General features: G+C 38.5%; 1 protein-coding gene across 1 annotated transcript; it reads right to left on the bottom strand.

Moving 5' to 3' along the window:
• Positions 1–93: 93 nt before the first annotated feature.
• CTSS (cathepsin S) lies at positions 94–19,771 on the bottom strand. The gene is made up of 8 exons (XM_081122364.1): positions 19,596–19,771; positions 18,423–18,555; positions 10,987–11,109; positions 9,950–10,099; positions 7,781–8,008; positions 6,586–6,751; positions 5,469–5,571; positions 94–1,207 (listed from the first exon to the last, which is right to left on the bottom strand). Exons 1-8 carry the CDS (start codon positions 19,619–19,621, stop codon positions 1,108–1,110), a joined length of 1,029 nt encoding a protein of 342 aa, XP_080978490.1. The 5' UTR covers positions 19,622–19,771; the 3' UTR covers positions 94–1,107.
• Positions 19,772–20,457: the final 686 nt, after the last annotated feature.

The raw sequence follows: 20,457 nt of genomic DNA, 5'->3' as shown, positions 1-20,457 counted from the left end.
ACTTTATGGAGAGGGTATAAGAGATAGTGAAATTAGTTGAAGTTCAGTTTAAGATATACTAATGACATCATCCCTCCCACATTTTAATTTTTTAAAAATATCTTTATTGATTTTAGAGAGAGGAGGGGAGAGAGAAAGAGATAGAAACATCAATGATGAGAGAGTCATCACTGATCAGCTGCCTCCTGCACACCCCCAACTGGGGATTGAGGCCGCAACCTGGGCACGTGCTCTCACCAGGAGTTGAACCTCGATCTCCTGGATCCCAGGTCAATGCTCAACCGCTGAGCCACGCCCAGCTGAGCATCCCCCCCCCATTTTTATGTCATAGGTATGAACTTATAACACTTAAAGTTCTTGCTGCCTTTTCAGAACCCATCTACAAATCTATAGCATTTGTGAAGAAGATCAATCTGAATCAGATAAAAATGAGTAATGAAATATTAAATATTAAAAGAAATGCAGTTTGGTTATTTTATTCAGGTTGACTTAATTATTTGCTCCAAAAATGTCCTGGCCAAATTGCTAATGACTAGGAAAAAATAATTGAATCAGTATATTAATTGTTGGTCATTAAAATAATTCTTACAAAGTGTCTAACTTCATTTAAAAATTTTATTGAGTCCTTTTATGTGCAAAGATACAATCTGAGCCACATTAATAATTTAATAGTTTCTTCCATTGAAGTTGCCATAGCACATCACCAGCATACCACAATTTACATTCTTATGATAGATTATAATATTACCTAAGAATAAGAATAGTATGTAGTAATGATACAAAGTTAAAAAGACAGATAATTATAAAGCATTTATATGCCATCAAGTTACAAAAGGATATTAGGGAACATAAAAAGACAAAGAGGTAAAATAAGACAAAGGCAAATTGTATTAGATTGACTAATTCTCATACAATTATACCTATAGTATATTATTAATTTTTACTTAGCAAATTTTTTCAAGATCTGCAAAGTTAAAAAAGTAGAAGAGTCAAACTATATATTTACATTGATCGTATGACACACATTTCTACTGGTTACAGTAGGTAAAAGTAAGTGAAGAGAAAGTGTTTTATCTTTCTTGACTTGTTATGTAATGAAGAGATCCTCTAGATTTCCGGGTAAGAGGGATAATTAGCAATCCCACAATGATTTCCTCTATTTCTTGCCATCAGAATATATCCTTGTTCACCAAAGTAGAGGCCCCAGCTTTAGAAAAACAAACAACACAAAATTACAAATGAATGCCACATTATCAATTTTTTATCTCTTAGATTGTTTTTCTCATAAAGCAACTATATATAAAACACTGTAAAACAAAATTAGAACAAAATAATATAATAATTTCCCAAGGGATTTTAGGCAATTTTCAAAGGAAGTTTGTAAGGCTTTAGTGCTATAGAGAGTGGGGAAAAAGTAGGTTTACAGTTTTGAGTACGTGAAACAGCATTTATTCTTGTATTATCATTTATTAATTACTGTATTATTTTCCACATGAACAACTGTAAACCTACTTTTGCCTCATCCTGTACTGATGAATAGACTTAATATGTAAAGAAAACAATATAAGGTCCATTCCAAATATAAGGTCTAATCCTCCTACTCTGTAAATATGCCTTACTCTTTGTGTATCATTCTTTCCAATGCCCCACCTCTAAATGCTTTTGCATAATAGGATCATAGGTGATGATTTTTCTATCAAACTTAAATTCCTTTAAAGATGTTAAATAGCCTGCTTAAGATCACACAGACAGTAAAGGAAACTAGGATTCTAACCAAGGTCTGCCTGGCTTCAAAGTTACTGCCTTCACTCACTATGCTATACTGTATTGTATAAAGAAGTTGAATACCCATGCGCATAAAGGGGAGAAAAATTCAAGACCATGGATCAATGATATACCCCCTCCAGAAAGTATAAACAAAAGGAAGCTGTCAAAGCAGCAGCCAAACAGAGGAAGACTCCACATTCTTTTACATGAGGTTAATTAATAGCATTGGAAATGACACATCATTTAATCTTTTAAGAGCTCAATAAGAACAAGTTTGATGATAGAAGAGGGTTTTGTTTGAATCAGCCTCTGTGGAGCCTGGAATTTATGTCCATGTGCAATCTGTCCTTGTTAGGACTTTGTGCCAGCAATCACCGTGGTCTCATAATTTGGTCCTTTCTAACTCATGTCTCTAACAGGCACCTTATACTACAACCTTTATGAAAGAACTTGCAGTTCCCATTAACTCATCTACTTTCTCTCACATCTGGGCTTTTGCACATTTAGCTTCCTCTGCTCTGATTGCCCTTTTCACTTGGTGAATTCCTTCTTGTCCTTCAAGACTGTTAAATAACCTAGCTAACAGGCCTTCCATGACTCCCCAGTGCCAAGGACTCTTCTGTGCTTCCACTGCAACTTATGCATACCTCCATCTTAGCATTTATCCTATTCTGTTGCTGTGGTCTGTACATGCGCCTACCTGTTTGCCTGACTCCATAAGACTGTATCTTGAAGGAGGGTAGAAAGGCTATATTTTTCATTGCCAAATACCCAGTACCTAGCACGGTGCTCGACATAGTTTTTTAATCAATGTTTGAATGAAGATGAAAAAAGGAACGAGAGAACATTCTGTCAACTTTAAGAAATTTATATTCTAGACCTGGCCGGCATGGCTCAGTTGGTTGGGTGTCACCTGTGCACCAAGAGGTTGCCAGTTTGATTCCTGGTCAGGACACATGCCCCCGTATGGGGCATGCAGGAAGCAGCCAGTTGATGTCTCGCTCTCACATCGATGTTTTTCTCTCTCTGTCTCTCAAATCAATAAAAGCATGTCCTTGGGTGAGGATAAATCTTAAAAATATATATCTAATTACCTGTTGGACTGTGAGCTCCTTCAGGGAAGGATAATTTCTTATTAATTTTCCTATCTCCATGGCCTAGATAATGCTTGTTATGTTATAGATGCCTAGTAAATGCTTGTGTTGAATAAATAAGTACTGAAAAAGAGGTTTTAGATTTAAACACTAAAAGAAATAGATAATCTTCAAGAAGAGCACTCTCAATAGAGAAGGGAATTTAGAATACTTAGCATTAAAGGTAAATACTGTAAGGAGTCAACAAAATATAAGTGAAAATATTGCTGCATCTAAAAGAGCTATAATTTTCCCTAGCCAGTGTGGCTCGGGTGTTTGTCACCCTGTGCACCTGAGGGTTGCTGGTTCAATTCCCAGTCAGGGCACATGTCAGCGTTGCATGTGGGAGCAGCCGATCAATGTTTCTCTCTCCCTCTCCCTCTCCTTTGTTCTCTCTCTAAAAAATAAAAATAAAATAAAAATCAATAACTATTCTTAAAAAAAAAAAATAAGAAAGAAACACAGGCATAAATGTTGTAAATTTTGAAAAAAAATAAAAAAGCTATCATTGGTCTAGACCTAAGCTGATTAGTGCTGTGAATGGGTTACCAGTGAACCAAGATATTAGGATATTGGTCCCTTCATCTATTTTACCAATGGGCCATATAAATACTACCATCTTCTATGTGAGATGAAGGAAGCACCTTTTTTTGTTTATGGGTTGTAAAATATTTACTTCCGGTAAAGAATTGAGGGGTGTTATGGGTCGAACTATGTACCCCAAAAATTCATATGTTGGAATCCTAACCCCCAAGACCTTAGAATGTGACCTTATTTGGAAATAGGGTCATTGCAGATCTAATAAATTAAGTTAAAATGAGGTCATTAGGGCGAGTCCTAATCCAATATGACTGATGTCTTATAAAAGAGGTAAATTGTACAGAGATAGACATGCACACAATGTGGAAATGAAGGCAGAGATCGGGTTGATACTTACACAAGCCAAGAAAAGCCAAAGATTGCCAGTAAACCTTCAGAAGTTTGAAGAAAGGCATTGAAAATTTTCTTTCTCACAGCCCTCAGAAGGAACCTACCCTGCCTACACCTTGATCTCTGACTTCTAGCCTCTAGAACATGAGGACCATAATTTTTGTTGTTTAAGCCACTCAGTTTGTGGTACTTTGTTGTGAGAGCCCTGGAAAACTAACACAAGGAGAAGCTTCAAAAGGCTTGTCTTAGCTCTTCATACCTCTCTTTTTCCCCTCTAGATGCCACATTCCTTTTATTTGTGGATTATATAGGTGCCGACTAATTCATGTACTGAGGGACTGTTAGGTGCCATGTGCTGTGCTAAGGATATAATGACAAAATATAATCTCTACCCCAAAGGCACATACAGAATATTGGAGTGATAGATGAGATACAATTTAATTGGAATGTGTAAAATATTCCAGTATGCATAGGACATTTGGGGAGCATTAAAAAAGACTTTTTACCCCAGCCCAAGGATTTGGGGAGAACTTTCTGGTACAGATAATGCCTGAGCTGGTTTTGAAGGAAAGGAAAGAATAAACCAAGTGAGGAGAAATGATGTTCCAGGCTGAGGGAACAGCATAACCAAGACATGAAAATATTAAAGGTAAGATTATGAATGGGAACTGTAACTGCATATAGTTCAATATAACTAGAATCAGAAGTGTCAGACAAGTGCCAGGAGTTGAGGCTGGTAAGGGAGGTAGGGACCACAGCATAGACAACTTGTCTTCTCTACTAGGGAACATTAATTTTATACTGAATGGTAGTAAGTAGAAGAGTTTTAAGCCCAGACTCATATTTTAGACAAGCCAGTTTGGAAGCAGTATGAAAGATGGATTTGAGATTAAAGTTAGAAGCCTACAGGAATAGTCCCAGCAAGAGATGTCTGAACTGGAGCAATAATAGAAGAAATGGAGAGGGAACAGAATCATGGACAAATATGAGGTAAAATTAATTTGACTTTTTGCTTGATTGGATCTGGAGGGGTGTAAGACAAATCCATAGTATCTAATTGGGTGACTGTGTTGTGTGGTGTTGCCATTTAGTGAGATGGGAAGTTCTAGGAAGAACAGTAGGGTGGAGAGAGTACTGAATTCCTTGGACATGTAGAGTCTGGAGAAACTAAGATACACAGAAGTAGATATGTCCAGATAAATAAGTCTGAAGTTCAGGGCAGAGGTCATAGCTAGAGCTAGAGATTTGAAAGTATATAGTATATAGCTAAAACCCTAAGAACACAAGGATGGTACCCAAGAAAAATGTAAAATAAGGAGAGTAATGGGCAAAGGATGGAGCCCTGGAGGAAAGACCAACATTTGCAAGCTAAGCAGAGGAGTAGGTATTCATAAAGGAGATCAAGAAGGAATGATCAGAGAACTGAAACTTCAGTTCATGAAGATCAGTCATGAAAACAATGTGCTGAAGGCACAATAGGAAGTGAAGAAATGGGGGCACTGAGTAATTTAGTATGTCACTTTATAAGATATTATCATTGTCAATATCATGATCATCATAATCACAAGAAAGCATTTGTTGAGGCTCCCACTAATTCCTGATTTTAATTAAATATACATTAAAGTACAAATATATTACCTGTTTTTCACAAGCCAGTAGTCTTTCCCATCACGGTTACCATAGCCAACCACTAATACAGCATGATTCACATTTAGAGTACAGGCTGGTTCATAGTAGACACCTGAGAATAAAATGGGTGGAGAAAAAGAGTGAATGGTATGTGACAATGAAGGATATTTGAAAATGCTATTATTTTTATTAGACTGCTTTGCATATATGGCTAGGTTAATTAAAATTTTAGGAACATATACTCTAATTTTTAAACTATTTAGATTTCTTAATTCTTTGCCATTAATGGTGTATTTGTCAGTTTTCTTGCCAACTTTGGCATTAATCTAATCATAGCTCCCTCAAAATTTTCTTTGATAAACTGCCACCATTTTCTAGTTATTTTTTAACTTACATATAGTCACTGTCTTTTTTTTTTTTTTTTTAAATTTATGAGAGAAAGAGAATGGAACATCAGTTTGTTCCACTTATTTATGCATTCATTGGTTGCTTCTTATATGTGCCCTGACCAGGGATCGAACCCACAACCTTGGTATATCCAGATGACGATTTAACCAACTGAGCTAGCTGGCCAGGGCCTACTGTATTTCTTTGTATATATTCCTAAATTGTTTCTTCCATACAATTTCATCTTTTACTAGATTAAATGATTTTTAAGGTGAGGTTTAGAAAAAATATTTTAGCCTTGCCCTTCATCTAATACAATGTGCCCCATTTGTGGTGCCCTTACACACTGCTGTGCTGCACCTACAGTACACAGTGGCTACAGTGCTTAGGAGCACAGGCACTGGAGTCAAGTAGCACAGTTTCTAATCCCAGCTGACCATTTTCAGACTGTGTGACTTCAGGCAAGTTAACCTAAGACTTAGTTTTTTCATCTGTAAAATAGGGTTATTGTGAGGATTAAATGAAATAATGCACAGAAAGAATTCATCATAGTACTTGGCATATAGTGTTAGTAAACTTTGGTAAGTATTACTTTACTATTTACAACTGGGTATAAAATATGTATATGAAATGGAGGATTCTGTTTATTCTACTCAAAACATTCAGAGGTAGCTAACTTATTTTTTTTTATAGTGCAAGGGCAGAATATAACTAGAGGATATGATATCTGAGTTTTTACCACTTTTGTAGAGGAAGAAAGAAGGATGGTTCGTATCTATAGCAACAGACACAGGTCCTTTATTGGCCACAGCTTCTTTCAAGGCATCTTCACTGCCAAAGGGAAGTTCAGTATACTTTGAACACGTGGCAGCTCGATATTTTGAGTCATATTGGCACTTCCCATCCTACAAAAAAGTATAAGTCAGATAAAGAAGTATACTTCAACTTCCTTTATAAATCACCAATATCCTAAGTTTGGATTTCAAATATGTTTTCTTTCCTCATTTAGCCTTTTCAAGTGTCTATGGTGCCTTCCTCTTTTTGAAGAAAGAAAAATCAGATCCTCCAAAGCCTGACAGTTTTATGTTCCAGAATAGCAGAGGAAATACAGACCTATTCTAATGTTTCACATTGTGCACATTGTCACACGTGCAGAAGTTGCCAGGATAATGTCCCTCAGACTCTAAGGTGGATTGTAGGGGTGTACTACATAAAGATCATAAACTCTAGGCTAGAACTTTAGAACCTTTTTGGTGATATAATGCCTGCAAGATGATCTGCAGTTTAAATGATGGTTAATAAAGACCATATGACATAAAAAACACTTAGAGTAGGTTTCATATGGGAAAGAGGAGGTTACCAATTCATGTTGGTTTATACAACTATGCTTTTAAAATGCTTAGTAGGAAAAAGAACTTGAAAGAAATAAACCAAAATAACAGTGGATAAGGTTAGAGGTTTTTGAGTGACTTTTTTATCTTTTCTAAATGTTCTGGAATATGGATATATTACTTATATTATTTAATAAAATACATAATGAACTTGTAAGGAGGAAGAAGAGAGCATTACTTAGCTTTATAGTAGAAAGAAGAAATATATGATTGATGATCTGAGAATAAAAGTGAGCATGGGAGGCTACAGGACAAAGAGTTTAAATACCAGGCAGATATATAGAAAGAATTTTAAGGAAGGTTTGCTGCAAAACCATTTTCAAGCATGAATCCTATTTGCTTGTTTAAAACCAATATGCCACTGGTAAATTAAGAGGGCCCCTGCATAAGAAAGAGAACCCGTGAGAATTTAGAATTACTAATCAGGGTTCTCACATACACACAACACTATTTCTCAAGCCATTGGCTTGGTGGTGAGTCTAGTATAGTCAGTCAAGGGGTATAAGATCACGGGGCAGCCCAAAACGTTTGCTTGTGACACACCGTGGCTTTGTAGGGATAGGAAGCTTCTGATTCGATGCCATTGTTGTCAATGATATATTGGAAAGCCCGTGTCATGAATCCACCATTGCAGCCTTTATTGCTGTATTTTTCAGTCGAGCAGTCCACCAGGTTCTGTGCACTCAGAGACACCAGCTTTCCTGTCTTCAGCTTCAGCTGTGCTTCCAGGGCCCCCACAGCACTGAAAGCCCAACAAGAACCACAAGAACCCTAAAGCAGAGACAAGGTCATAAAGGCAACCATAGAAAGTCAGTAAGGATGACTTCATAACACAAACTGGGCAACACCCAACACGTCATCCCTGTCAGTAGTTACTGGAAGAGCTCCCCCACTACAATTTCTTCTTTTAGACCAGTGATTTTCGACTGGTGTGCCAGAGCACACTGATATGCCGCAAGAATTTTTAAAACATGTAATACCTGACTATTTAGTAAGGGTCACTGACCTCTTTTCCCTTAGATTGTCAAATAAAAAAATGACAGCAGAGGCCCTGGCTGGCATGGCTCAGTTGGTTGAACGTGGTCCCATGCACCTAGAGGTTGCCGGTTTGATTCCCGATCAGGGCACATGGCCATGTTGTGGGCTTGATCCCCAGTGTGGGGTGTGCAGGAGGCAGCCGATCCATGTTTCTCTCTCTCAAATCAATAAAAACATATTTTTAAAATATGACAACAGCCAACACAACAATAGCTGTCAGATGTGAATGAATCGATTATACCTTTTTTTTGTTGTTAGATTGGCAAAAAATACAATACATTTTTTGGTGTGATACAGGTTTTAGTAATTAGTTTATGTGCGCCATGAGATGAAAAAGTTTGAAAATCACTGTCTTAGACATGGGAATGAAGACTAAATGTTTGCTCATTCTCTGGCCAAGGTTAAACCTTGATAAAGATTTGCAAATGGCTGAGCTCAGAGCATAACTGCCATATTCAAACATTTTAAGAAACAATACTTATTAAGCACATACTAAATTCAAGCTATCTTCACCCATAAGTAAAGGAAATAAATGCCTACACTAAAATGATTTGGAGAGGAGCTGGGGTGATTCCCTTGACCTAAAATACCCTTTCTCCTGCCAAATAATGCCTGAAACATAAGGTCAAAATTTCTTTTAGCTTCAGAATTTTAAAATCAAAAGATACTTTACAAACAAAACACAAAAGGGGCAGAGGGTCCAAAGCCCTATCATAATTGCTCTCACTCTCTTCTTTTCTCATCCCACCTTGCCCTCTACCCAAAGGAAGCAAATTGAATTTGCTTTAGGTTAAAGCAAAACCACCTATTAAAATGCAAGCACCCAGGGAAAGAAGCTCATTAAATTATTTATAGTCAACACCTAAATATGTAGTTTATCAGATCTTCCCAAACTATTATTTTAGAGAAGCTTCAGTAAGAAACCCAAAACTAGTTGAAAGAAAAATAACTAGGTGGAATAAGAGATTAGCAATACCATTCACTTCTTAATTTTTACATTTTTCATGGGTCACAAGCTGGGGCAGCTGCTCAGAATTCTCTGATCCTTCCTTACCCAGACCTCTAAAGTGATACATGTATTTTACTCTTATATATCCTTAATTTGGGATTTTTGTAGCTTTTTTGTTTTATAAGCAAACTAAAGGAAATATAAAAACAGAAACAAAATATAAAGCCCATATTTTTTATTCTAACAATGCAAGCCTAATCATGAATTAATTGACTGGTATTATTTATAGACCAGTCTGAGCTCTAGTTCCTTCCTCTTCTTCAAACCTGAATTTCGTAAGTGAGATGGATGGAGAAACTTCCTGTTAGATATTCTCTCACACACAATACCGTTTCCCAAGCAATTAGCTTGGTGGAGGGTGCAGTGCAGTCGGTGGACAGCATGAGCATTGAAAGTCTGTCTTGACTTATTTGCTTAGTTCAGTTTTTGTATAATGTGTTTCTAACCAGTGGTGTTCTAAGCATTGTGGGGAATACAAATAAAGTTCGATATGTGGTTGGTGCTTGCCCTCAAGAAGTTTGCAATTTAGTTGGGAAGACAGAATAACAAAAATAGTTAGAAAGTAACATAAGGGAAATTCACTGCCAAATTATGTAGCAAGAGTAAGTATTTAAGGAAGAGAGAACTCTACCTGGGGTACAGAGGCTTGGGATGATAATACTCACCTGGTTTTTCACTTCGGTAACACACCCCTTGTCTCTCCAGTCCAGAGAATCAGGTAATTTTTGATTAGGGTTTGACTTGTAAGTGACGTTTCTTGGCCATTGGTTGGGAACTCTCAGGGAACTCATCAAAAACACCACTTCTTCACTGGTCTACAAGGCAAATATACATATCTCCTTTCACTTATATCCTGCTTTTCAATATTCTAAAAACTGTAACTGTGAATATATTTAACAATTGTGAAAAACCATTGGTAGTTGTGACCAACATACATACTGCTAATGACCTCATAGGTGAGTTATCTGGGTCTTTTCTTTACTCTTACACTTTGCATTAGTATCCCAGTTAGACATTGGGAAGGAGAAGAAGAAAACTGTAAAAACTAGAAGTAACAGGAGACAGATTTTTGGTTCAAAGCAAGGCATAATTTTATAAAAGACCTGTCTAAAAATTGGACTGAACTGATTTTCCTTGTGAGAAAGAATTACAAAGGAGAGTCCTACACTTAAGTGGAAATTTAATCTACCTAGGTGTTCTTTTCTAAGGGGTACTATGATCCTTTTTTAAAAAAAATAAGATTTTATTTGAGCCAAACTGACAACATATGCCTGGGAGCAAGATTTCAAGTGCTCCTATGATTCTTAATTTTGGTCACAGTGGTACGATTTTTCAGGGTAGAACAGAATCTAAAATGGGAGATTATTTGTGACATTAAAAGCCCACATTCCCAATTAAGAAAGCAGATTAAATTGTCAATTTAGACTTAAATAAGTCTGGTAACTACTCTAAAAGATTGTGAGTGGTCATTGGGCAATGCTTTCTAACCCGTGAGTTTAAAATAAAGAAGGGGTTTGTTAAGGAAAGAGGTCACAGTAGGACTAAAAGAATCTGTACAAATTCTTGTCTCTAAATTCTATATTTTTCTAAGTTTGTACACATGTAGATAATTTACCTTTGCCGTTTACTTTCAAATTGCTTCTGGAGAGACAGAAATCATGCTTACCAGAGATGAAAGTAGGATTATTTGTAGTTTACCTACCATATCTGCCAGGTGGTTCATGCCTAGATCGAATGAATGCATTCCCATTGAATGCTCCAGGTTGTGAAGCATCACAAATTTTAGATTCTTTTCCCAGATGAGACGTCGTGCTACTTCCTCATTCTAGAATACAAGGAAAAAGATCATTAATTCTACTGAATCCTGCACAAATAAATGTTCAATAGTGAAATTAAACATATTACAAAGCATTCTACCAAATGTGGATCTGTCAGGGGACATGCAAATAAATGAATACAGTGGCACCTCGGTTTTCGAACACACCTCGGACATCGAACATGCCACACAGCTTCTGCTGAGGGCAAAAGCCTGAGGCCCAGCTGTTGATCCCTTGGTTTTTGAACATTTCAGAACTCGAATGGGCTTCCGGAGCAGATCACATTAGAAAACCAAGGTGCCACTGTATATTCAATATAACTACTAAAACAGCATATTAATCTTAACTCTTGCTCTTAATTGCTTGATGGTGATTAATATTATTTTCTGATATATATAGTGAACTTCCTCAATCTGCTAAAAAGTTGGTTTTTTGTTTTTTTTTTACAAACTACTGTTGGCTGAAGTATATCCTCTGTAGGTGGTAAATTCACTTAATCTTTATAAGCTTAAAGAAAATTTTTTTTTTTACTCTCCTGAAAAATAGTTTAACTGATTATACATTTCTACCTATTTTTCTTTAGTGATTTGAAGATATATCTCCATTGTCTTCTGGTATTTACTATTGCAGATGTCAGCCTAATTGCTGTACTTCTGCTTTTAGCTTTGGTAACTTTTGTGATTCTCTTTCTCTTGGATATTTTGCAGCTTCATTACATGTGTCTGGGTGTAGGTTTCTTTATTTCCTCTCTTGGGTACTTTTGGTTGAAGGATGAAGGACTTTTTCTTTATATGTAGAAAATTCTCAACTAGTATCTCTTCAAATATTGCTTCTCTACCATTCCATTTATCTTTTTCAGAAACTTCTATCAGTTATATTTTGGAGCCTCAAACTCTTTATCATCTCTTTTACCTGCATTTTCATAGTTTTTTCTTTTTATTTTCATGTGCTCCCTTGTGGGTGAATGCTTCAGTACTATCTTCCAGATTGCTGATTCTATCCAACTCTTTCTAGTCTGGAGTTTATATCTCTTTTATTGAGTTTTTATTTCAATTACTATATTTTTTATTTTCAAGATTACTAATTGGATTTCTAATTTAGTTTACAATTTCTTGTTCATTTGTGTGGATGTTATTTTGTTATACCTATATATTTTTTATCTTAAAATCATTTTGGTTCTATTATTTTAATTTTATCCAGAGTGAATTCATATTTTGACTGCTGAATTTGTTACCCTTGGGAAGTTTAATTTACGTAGGACCAATGTACATGGAATACAACATGCATGGTCTTTAACATTCAATGAAATAAGGCCGAAAAGAGTTGTTGCCAGCTCCTCTGCTGATTATCGCTTATTGGAAACTATAGCCTGGGGGGTTGGGATGAGAGTCAGCGATGAGAATGGTCTAGAGGTATGTGAAGAGAATTCAGGGTGCTGGCAGTGGAATAGCACTTAGAGGATAGGCATTTGCATTCCTGTGCTGAGTCATGCCCCATACTGCTAAGGACATCTTTCCTTTTACCTTCCAAACATTTTACCTGGAAAGGAAACAATTGCCCCACCCTGTTGGAAAACCTCTTGGTCCACCCTGTGAAGTTCCTACAGCCTGAGGCTGTTAAGAGACTGAATAACAGCTTCTAGGTGCTTTGATTCTTTGACTGATTTGCTTCTGGACCCAGGGCTTGGAAAAGCAGACCTTGGTGGGCATCCTGGTCTTGTCCAAACACACCCAGCCCCAGCAGAGGGAACCACAAGCTGTGGAGTGTGGAAAACTTCAAACAGGGTACTCAAGGCGGGTTACAAACAGCAGTCACATTGGCCTGCACCAGAGATCCTCCAAAAAGACAGAGTCCTAGCAGATCTACTTAATCCACAGAAACAAATCCAGACTGGCAGCTAAAGTCGCAAATACAATCAGGCAAAGATTCAAAGCACCTTGAGATTGTTATTCAGTCTCTTAGCCTCAGGCTGTAGAAACTCCACAGGGTGGGCCAAGAGGTTTTCCAGCAGGGTAGAGACAAAAAACAAGCCTCAAATGAAAGAACAAAAGAATTATCCAGAAGAAGAGCTAAATGAAATGGAGATAAGCAATATATCAGTTATAGAGTTCAGAATGCTGATCATAAAGATGCTCAACAACATGAGAAAAGAAATGGAAACTATGAAGGAAATTAAGAATGACATACTAGAAATTAAAAACACACACAAAAACACTGGAAGGAATAAACAGCAGATTAGGAGAAGCTGAGGATTGGATCAGGGAATTAAAAGACAGGGTAGAAAAAAATCACTCAATCAGAGAACCAAAAAGAAAAGAACAATAAAAAACAGGAGAGGGAGAGAGGAAACAAGATGGCAGCGTAGGTAACAGCTGCACCCGCCGCCTCCCACAACCACATCAAAATTACAACTAAAATACAGAACCACCATCACTCAGAGCCTCCTGAAATCTGGCTGCACAGAAGCCCTACAGCCAGGGAACTGAAAAAGCACCGAGACCTGTAGGAGGGTGGATCGGGGCTGAATTGGAGGCTCACCAGGGCCCACACCTGGTACTGCGGTTTAAACCCGGGAGGGACATCTTGGTGGCGGAGGTTTCCTGGAGGAGTGAGGGGTCCCAGCCCCACAGCACGCCCCCAGCCCAGGGCTGCAGGGCCAGGAAGAGACATCCTCACAACTCCAGGCTGTGAAAACCAGGGAGGATTGGGGCTGAGGGTCGCGGAGTCTGCGGAAGCCCCAAGATTTCCTCTTAAAGGGCCCACACAGGCACTCACTTGGGCGCGCTTCCTCTGAGCCCCAGCACCAGGCAGCAGCTGGAAAGGACCCTGGGACACTTGGGGAGGAACTAACCTGCCTGAAATCAGGGTGAGAGGTGGAGGGGCAACTTTCTCCCAGGCAAGAGAGCTGACAGAGGCCATTGCTCCTTTGGCGAGTGCTCCCCACAGAGCCGGCAGGCAGGTGCCATATTTGAATCGCCAGCACCTGGCTCACACCTTTGGCCCCGCCCCGTGATTCCTGGAGGCCCCTCCCCACCTGCAGGCTCATCCAGGCCATTTCCTGTGGCTTTTCTATGCAAGTGGCCGCTCGAGCCTCATGCTTAGGACTTTCCTAAAATCTCTCAAACAAGCAGCAGCGTCCCCCATACAGCTTGATAAGGGGCCCCAGGCCTGGCACTAGCGGCAGCCTGCACTGGCTCATAGCTTGGCCTCTCCTGGACATGGCCAAGCCCAGCACAAGTAGCAGCCAACTACAGTTTGCTGTGTAGTTCATGCTGGGTGGCCCTGGGCAAGGCACTGGCAGAGGCTGACTTTGCACCTCCCCGGAGGCCCCAGAGACAGTGCACCTGGTGGTCAGACTCTACCATGCTGGATTACAACCCTACCACATCCATGAGTGACACTCAAGGGGTGCACTTGGTGAACACCAAAGCTCCACTGAAGTAAATCCTGCTCCTTAGGGGTGTCCCCAGCACAGCAGCTCTTTGGCTGTAGTTGCAGCTGGTCCTCACAGCCGATTGGCCGGGGGGGTCAATTTCTCCCAGGGATGCCAACAGCAACCAAGGCTCAACTTCAACAGGACAGTGCACACAGCCCACACAGGGGAGCACCTAGAAGGCCCAGCTCAGGTGACTGGGGAGGCTGAGCCACTGGACCCTAAAGGACACCTGCTACACAAAGCCACTATACAAATTCCAGGAGACATAGCAGCTCTGCCTAATACATAGAAACAAACACCTGCAAGCAGCCAAAATGTGGAGGCAAAGAAACATGTCACAAAGGAAAGAACAGAAGAAATCTCTAGAAGAGGAACTAAATGAAATAGATCCAAGCAAGCTAACAGATACAGAGTTCAGAATTTTGTTTATAAGGATGTTTAAACAGACTATTAGGGAAATAACTGAGAAAATCGATAACATAATAAAGTACCAATTTGAAATGAAGGCTACAGGAACTGAAATGAAGAATAATTTACATGGAATCAACAGTAGTGTAGAGGACACTGAGAATCAAATCAGCAATTTGGAACATGAGGAAACAAAAAACACCCAACCAGAAGAGCAAAAAGAAAAAGGAATACAGAAATATGAAGATATTACAAGGAGCCTCTGGGACAACTTCAAGAGGCCCAACATTTATATTATTGGGGTGCCAGAAGGGGAAGAAAGAGACCAAGAAATTGAAAACCTATTTGGAAAAATAATTACAGAAAACTTCCCCTACCTGGGGAAAGAAATAGACTTACAAGTCCAGGAAGCACAAAGGGTCCCAAACAAGAGGAACCCAAAGAGGCCCACACCAAGACACATCATAATTAAAATGCCAAAGTTTAAAGACAAAGAGAGAATCTTAAAAGCAGCAAGAAAAAAGCAGTTAGTTACCTACAAGGGAGCACCCATACGACTGTCAGCTGATTTCTCAACAGAAACTTCGCAGGCCAGAGGGAGTGGCAAGAAATATTCAGAGTGATGAAAAATGTGGAACTACAACCAAGATTGCTCTACCCAGCAAAGCTATCATTTAGAATTGAAGGTCAAGTAAAGAGCTTCACAAATAAGAAAAAGCTAAAGGAGTTCATCACCACCAGACCAGCACTACAGGAAAAATTGAAGAGTCTTTAAGAAGAAGCTAATGAACAAAAGAATATGACGAATTAAATAGATCCAGAAACATTGATGCATGCAACAGACGATCATATTTCAGAGGAAAGAGGGAAGGGGGGGTGGAGGGTGGGAAGAGATTAACCGAAGAAGTTATATGCATATATGCAGAACCCATGGACATAGTTAATAACAGTGTGAAGGCCTGGGGAGAGGGTGGGAGCGAAGTGGAGGGGGTCAGTTGGGGGGGGGGAAATGGGACACCTGTAATACTCTCAACAATAAAGATAAATTAAATAAGTAAGTAAATAAATAAATAAAAACAAAAGAAAACACACAGGAGAACAGTTTAAGAGAGCTGTAGGACAACACAAAATGTAACAATATTCACATCATAGGAATGCCAGAAGGTCTAGAAAGTAAGCAAGGATTAAAGAGCCTGCTTGAAGAAACAGTGGCAGAAAATTTTCCTAACCTCGTAAAGGAAAAAGTCACACAAGTTCAGGAGGCACAGAGAGTCCCAAACAAGAAGAACCCAAAGAGGCCCACACCCAGATACATCATAATTAAAATGCCAAAAATTCAAGACAAAGAGAGAATCTTAAAAGCAGCAAGAAAAAAGCAATCTGTTACCTACAAAGGAGTTCCATAAGGGTGTCGGCTGATTTCTCATCAGAAACTCTACAGGCTAGAAGGGGATGGCATGAAGTATTCAAGCTAATGCAAAACAAGGATCTGAAACCAAGAATACTTTACCCAGCAAGGCTATCATTCAGAGTAGATGGTGAAATAAAGAGCTTTCCAGACAAAGCTAATAGAGTTTATCACCATCAAACCAGTATTGAACAAGATGTTAAAGGGACCACTGTAATAAGAAGTTGAAATAGAAAGAGAAACATAGGCATAAAGAAATAAAATGGCAATAGATAAGTACCTGTCAATAATAACCTTAAATATAAACTCTCCAATCAAAACATAGGGTAGCTGAATGGATAAGAAAACATGGCCTAAATATATGCTGTCTACAAGAATCTCACCTCAAACGAAAGACACCAGCTGGAAAAAGAAAACCTTCTGGAGGACTTTAAAGGCGAGATCAACAGCAATACAGTCACAGTAGGGGAATTTAACACTCCACTGACTTTACTTGGTAGATCTTCCAGACAAAAACTCAACAAGGAAACAGTGACTCTAAATGACACAGTAGATCAGATGGATTTAATTCACAGAACATTTACAGAACATTTCACCCCAAGGCTGTAAAACATGCATTCTCCTCAAGTGCACATGGGACATGCTCAAAGATAGACCACATGTTAGGACACAAAACAATTCTCTACAAGTTCAGGAAGATTGAAATCATATCAAGCATCTTGGATATTTACACCATGGAATACTGTGCAGCTATAAAAAATGAAAGATCCCTTACCCTTTGAGACAACACGGTGGGACCTGGAGCGAAATAAGCCAGTCAGAGAAAATCAAATATCAAGTGATTTTACTCATAGGTGGAATCTAATGAACAAAATAAACTGAACAAAATAGATCCAGAGACATAGAAGCATGGAACAGACAGGGGTGGGTGGGTGGGGAGAGATTAACTTAAGAACTTATATGCATAACCCGTGGACACAGACAACAAGTGTTGTGAAGACCTGGAGGAAGGGGTGCAGGGTAGAGAGAATCAGTGGGGAAAAATGGGGACATTTGTGTTACTTTCAACAATAAAGATAAATTTAAAAAAAAATAAATGCAGCCCCCTCTCTTGGAGCAAAATTTTACTACTACCCCCGTAGTGGACATGCACAGATATACTTCCAAACCACTCGAGGGGGGAAAATGGAATAAAGAAAAATAAATATAATGAAGTGTATAGGAAAGGAAAAAAGGAACGAACTTTGAGCTAAATAAAGTAGGATAAGTTAAATAAATTAAGGTAGGATACTAATGGAAAGTCATTTTTATTTCTCCTTAGGGAGTGAAATCATTAAAAAGAAAGGTAGCCTTCACTTAACCAGATAGTGGTACTGCCTACACATCTAACTCTAGTTGACTTTGACGTTAGACCTGGTCTATAGGGGAGTGGTGAGGGTGAAGTAAGTATATGTTTGCCTTCAAACTCAGAAATATTATATAGTTACAGGACTTAGTTATTTGGAGCACTAGGGTTAAGGTCTTAAGATCAATCAATAAATATGTTTTGAAATAAAAAAAGTACAAAGTGGAAAGTGAGAGTCAAGAAACAACATCCGGCAGCACTTCTATGCCAGGGACTGAAATAAGGGTCTTTTATTCACCAAACATGTTCTCTTTTCCCCTTCACTCCAGTTGCTTGCTCCCTGGCTTCTGTCTATTCTCTGCTCAAATATCACCTTATGTGTGAGGCCTTCCCTGACCATTCTATAGAATAATTACTCCCAGCCTCTCCCAGGGCCCTTCCTACCCTCCATGCCTTGCTTTGTTTTTCTCTACTGCACTTATCACCATCTAACATACTACATACCTGCTTATTTATTTACTTATTTCCTGTCTTCCCTACTAGGATATAAGCTCCATAAAAAGAGGAACTTTGTTTTGTTTCCTGTTGTACCAAGAACAGAATCTGGCAAGAAATGTGAGCAGAACATTTATTGAAAACACTGCTTATAAGAATATAATTTGAGAGGGAGAAAGCACAGAGTACTTGAGTAAAGGCAGATCATTCAAGTGGCAATCCCATCTACCTTTTCTGTGTATTGCTTGCCATAAGTTTGCTTCCAAAGATCCCAGTGACGGTCCAGCGTGGGATCTTTGTGCAGCTGTGCCATCGCCATTGCAGAGGAGCACCCGAGGAGAACCCAAAGCAGCCATTGCATTCTGTTAAAGGAAAGGTCAGATAGGAAGAGTAGCTGTTAGCTGCATATATTGTGACCGCATCTTCCGTAACCAAAGATAGCAATGCGAAATCTGTCAAAGGGACAGATTATCACAAATCAGAATTAGATAGGAAATTTTTCTGCGATATGCAAGGTAGGGCAAAAGTAGATTTACAGTTGTTTGTATGGGAAATAATACAATAATTAATAAATAATAATACAAGAATGAACTGTTTCGTGTACTCACAACTGTAAACCTACTTTTGCCCCACCCTGTATAGTCACTGGGAATAACTGCAGATTCATGTCTGAAATATGGTTTCTAATGCTAAGTAGCTTTTTAAAGTGATTTTCAGAAATTTCCTGATATTTGGTAAACCAAACTCACATTCAAGGTTGGCGATGTTGTAGGAAGCAGGGACTTTCCAGGATTTGCCAACAAATCTAATTAAGGGAAATCCTCTTTCCTCATTAAGAGGAAAGCAAACCTTGGAAAAATCATTTATCTTCATAATTGTTCATCTTAACTGGCCTATTTAAATATCCACTATATTTAGAGGTGGTTAAAAGACAACTCCAGCGTATTATTTTCACATCCAAGGGTTATTTTATTAATTTATTTTTTTAACTTCCCCTCCCCAACAATCAAAATATCTATTTCAAAGGAAGCAATTAACTGTTTTGAAAACACCACTTATATATTTAACACAAAAAGACTTTAACAGGACTAGCTCTTTCTCAAACTGCATTCTACTTCCTCTTCTGTTTCTTTTTAATTGAGAATAACTGAAATTGTAACCATGTAAATCTTCAAATTATATTCCAAAGAAAGCTACGTTTCAGCCTCAGGCTTAGATGTCCAAGCACACATTTAACTTTTCAAAAATAAATTCTTTTTAGTCAAAGAAAAGAAGAGGCAAATTGAGCGATATGATTTTTTAGTTTACTTCCTGAAACCAAAGATTGAAAACTCAGCAGGCAGAGCAAGCTGAAAACACAGTTTAAAGACCAAACAGGAGGGGAAAAACAGACGGTACATACATAATGGAACCAGCAGGTGCTCCCATACTAAGAACGCTTGAAGGTGGGCTCTCTCCAAAGATTTCAAAGGCAGTGAAGAGATTTCAGCTAAACCTGACTTTAAAAAGAGTTTGGAACTTGTCACGAGGCATCCACGAAGAGGAAGTGAACTTTCATTTCAGTTTCATTTAAAACCTGCTGGTTCAGCTGCCTCCAGCCCTGTCCCAACAACGGTTTTGGAGACAAAGTGGGTACACTAAGCACCAAAAGGAGCCCCCAGTACAGGAGGTCAATAGAACCAACTCAGCAAAATAAGAGCAGTACCCTTTATCCTTTAATCCTTCATCATTTTGATAATTCCCTTTACCAAAAATCACCAATTTTCAGATGGAAAAATTTAGTTATGAAGAGATTAGGATTAAGCTCCTGAAATCCCAGCTTCCTCCTGATTTCCTGGGAAAACTTGTCTTATTCCTGTTAACGTAACTCATCCATGAGCTACTCTCGTCTAATTCTCACTCAGCTACTCCTTCATTTATCAATTCAAAATATCTTTATTGATAGTAATATATGTTAGTACATTCATGGAAAAAAGGGACATCTGTATACACCTAACCGCTGAGTGGTTACCTGGGTGGAGGCGGGGGCAAGATGAACTATTATTTTTTACAATTTGCTTTTCCATAATTACTGATGAGATTGACCATCTTTTCACGCATTTATTGACCATTTGAGTTTTCTGTGAAATGGCAGTTCATACGTATATATTAGTATCCCTCCTTTCTTAGCCTTGTTTTTCCCCCACTTAACATTGTGTTAAGAAAAAAATCTCAATACTTCGAAACAGGCAAAAGAAAGTATCAGGTGCCCTTTCAGTGGAGTG

The sequence above is a fragment of the Miniopterus schreibersii genome, assembly GCF_964146895.1.
Source record: "Miniopterus schreibersii genome assembly, chromosome: 19".
Taxonomy (NCBI): domain Eukaryota; kingdom Metazoa; phylum Chordata; class Mammalia; order Chiroptera; family Miniopteridae; genus Miniopterus; species Miniopterus schreibersii.
The sequence above is the reverse complement of the archived record's forward strand: the minus strand, read 5'-3'. Positions and strand labels throughout refer to the sequence as shown.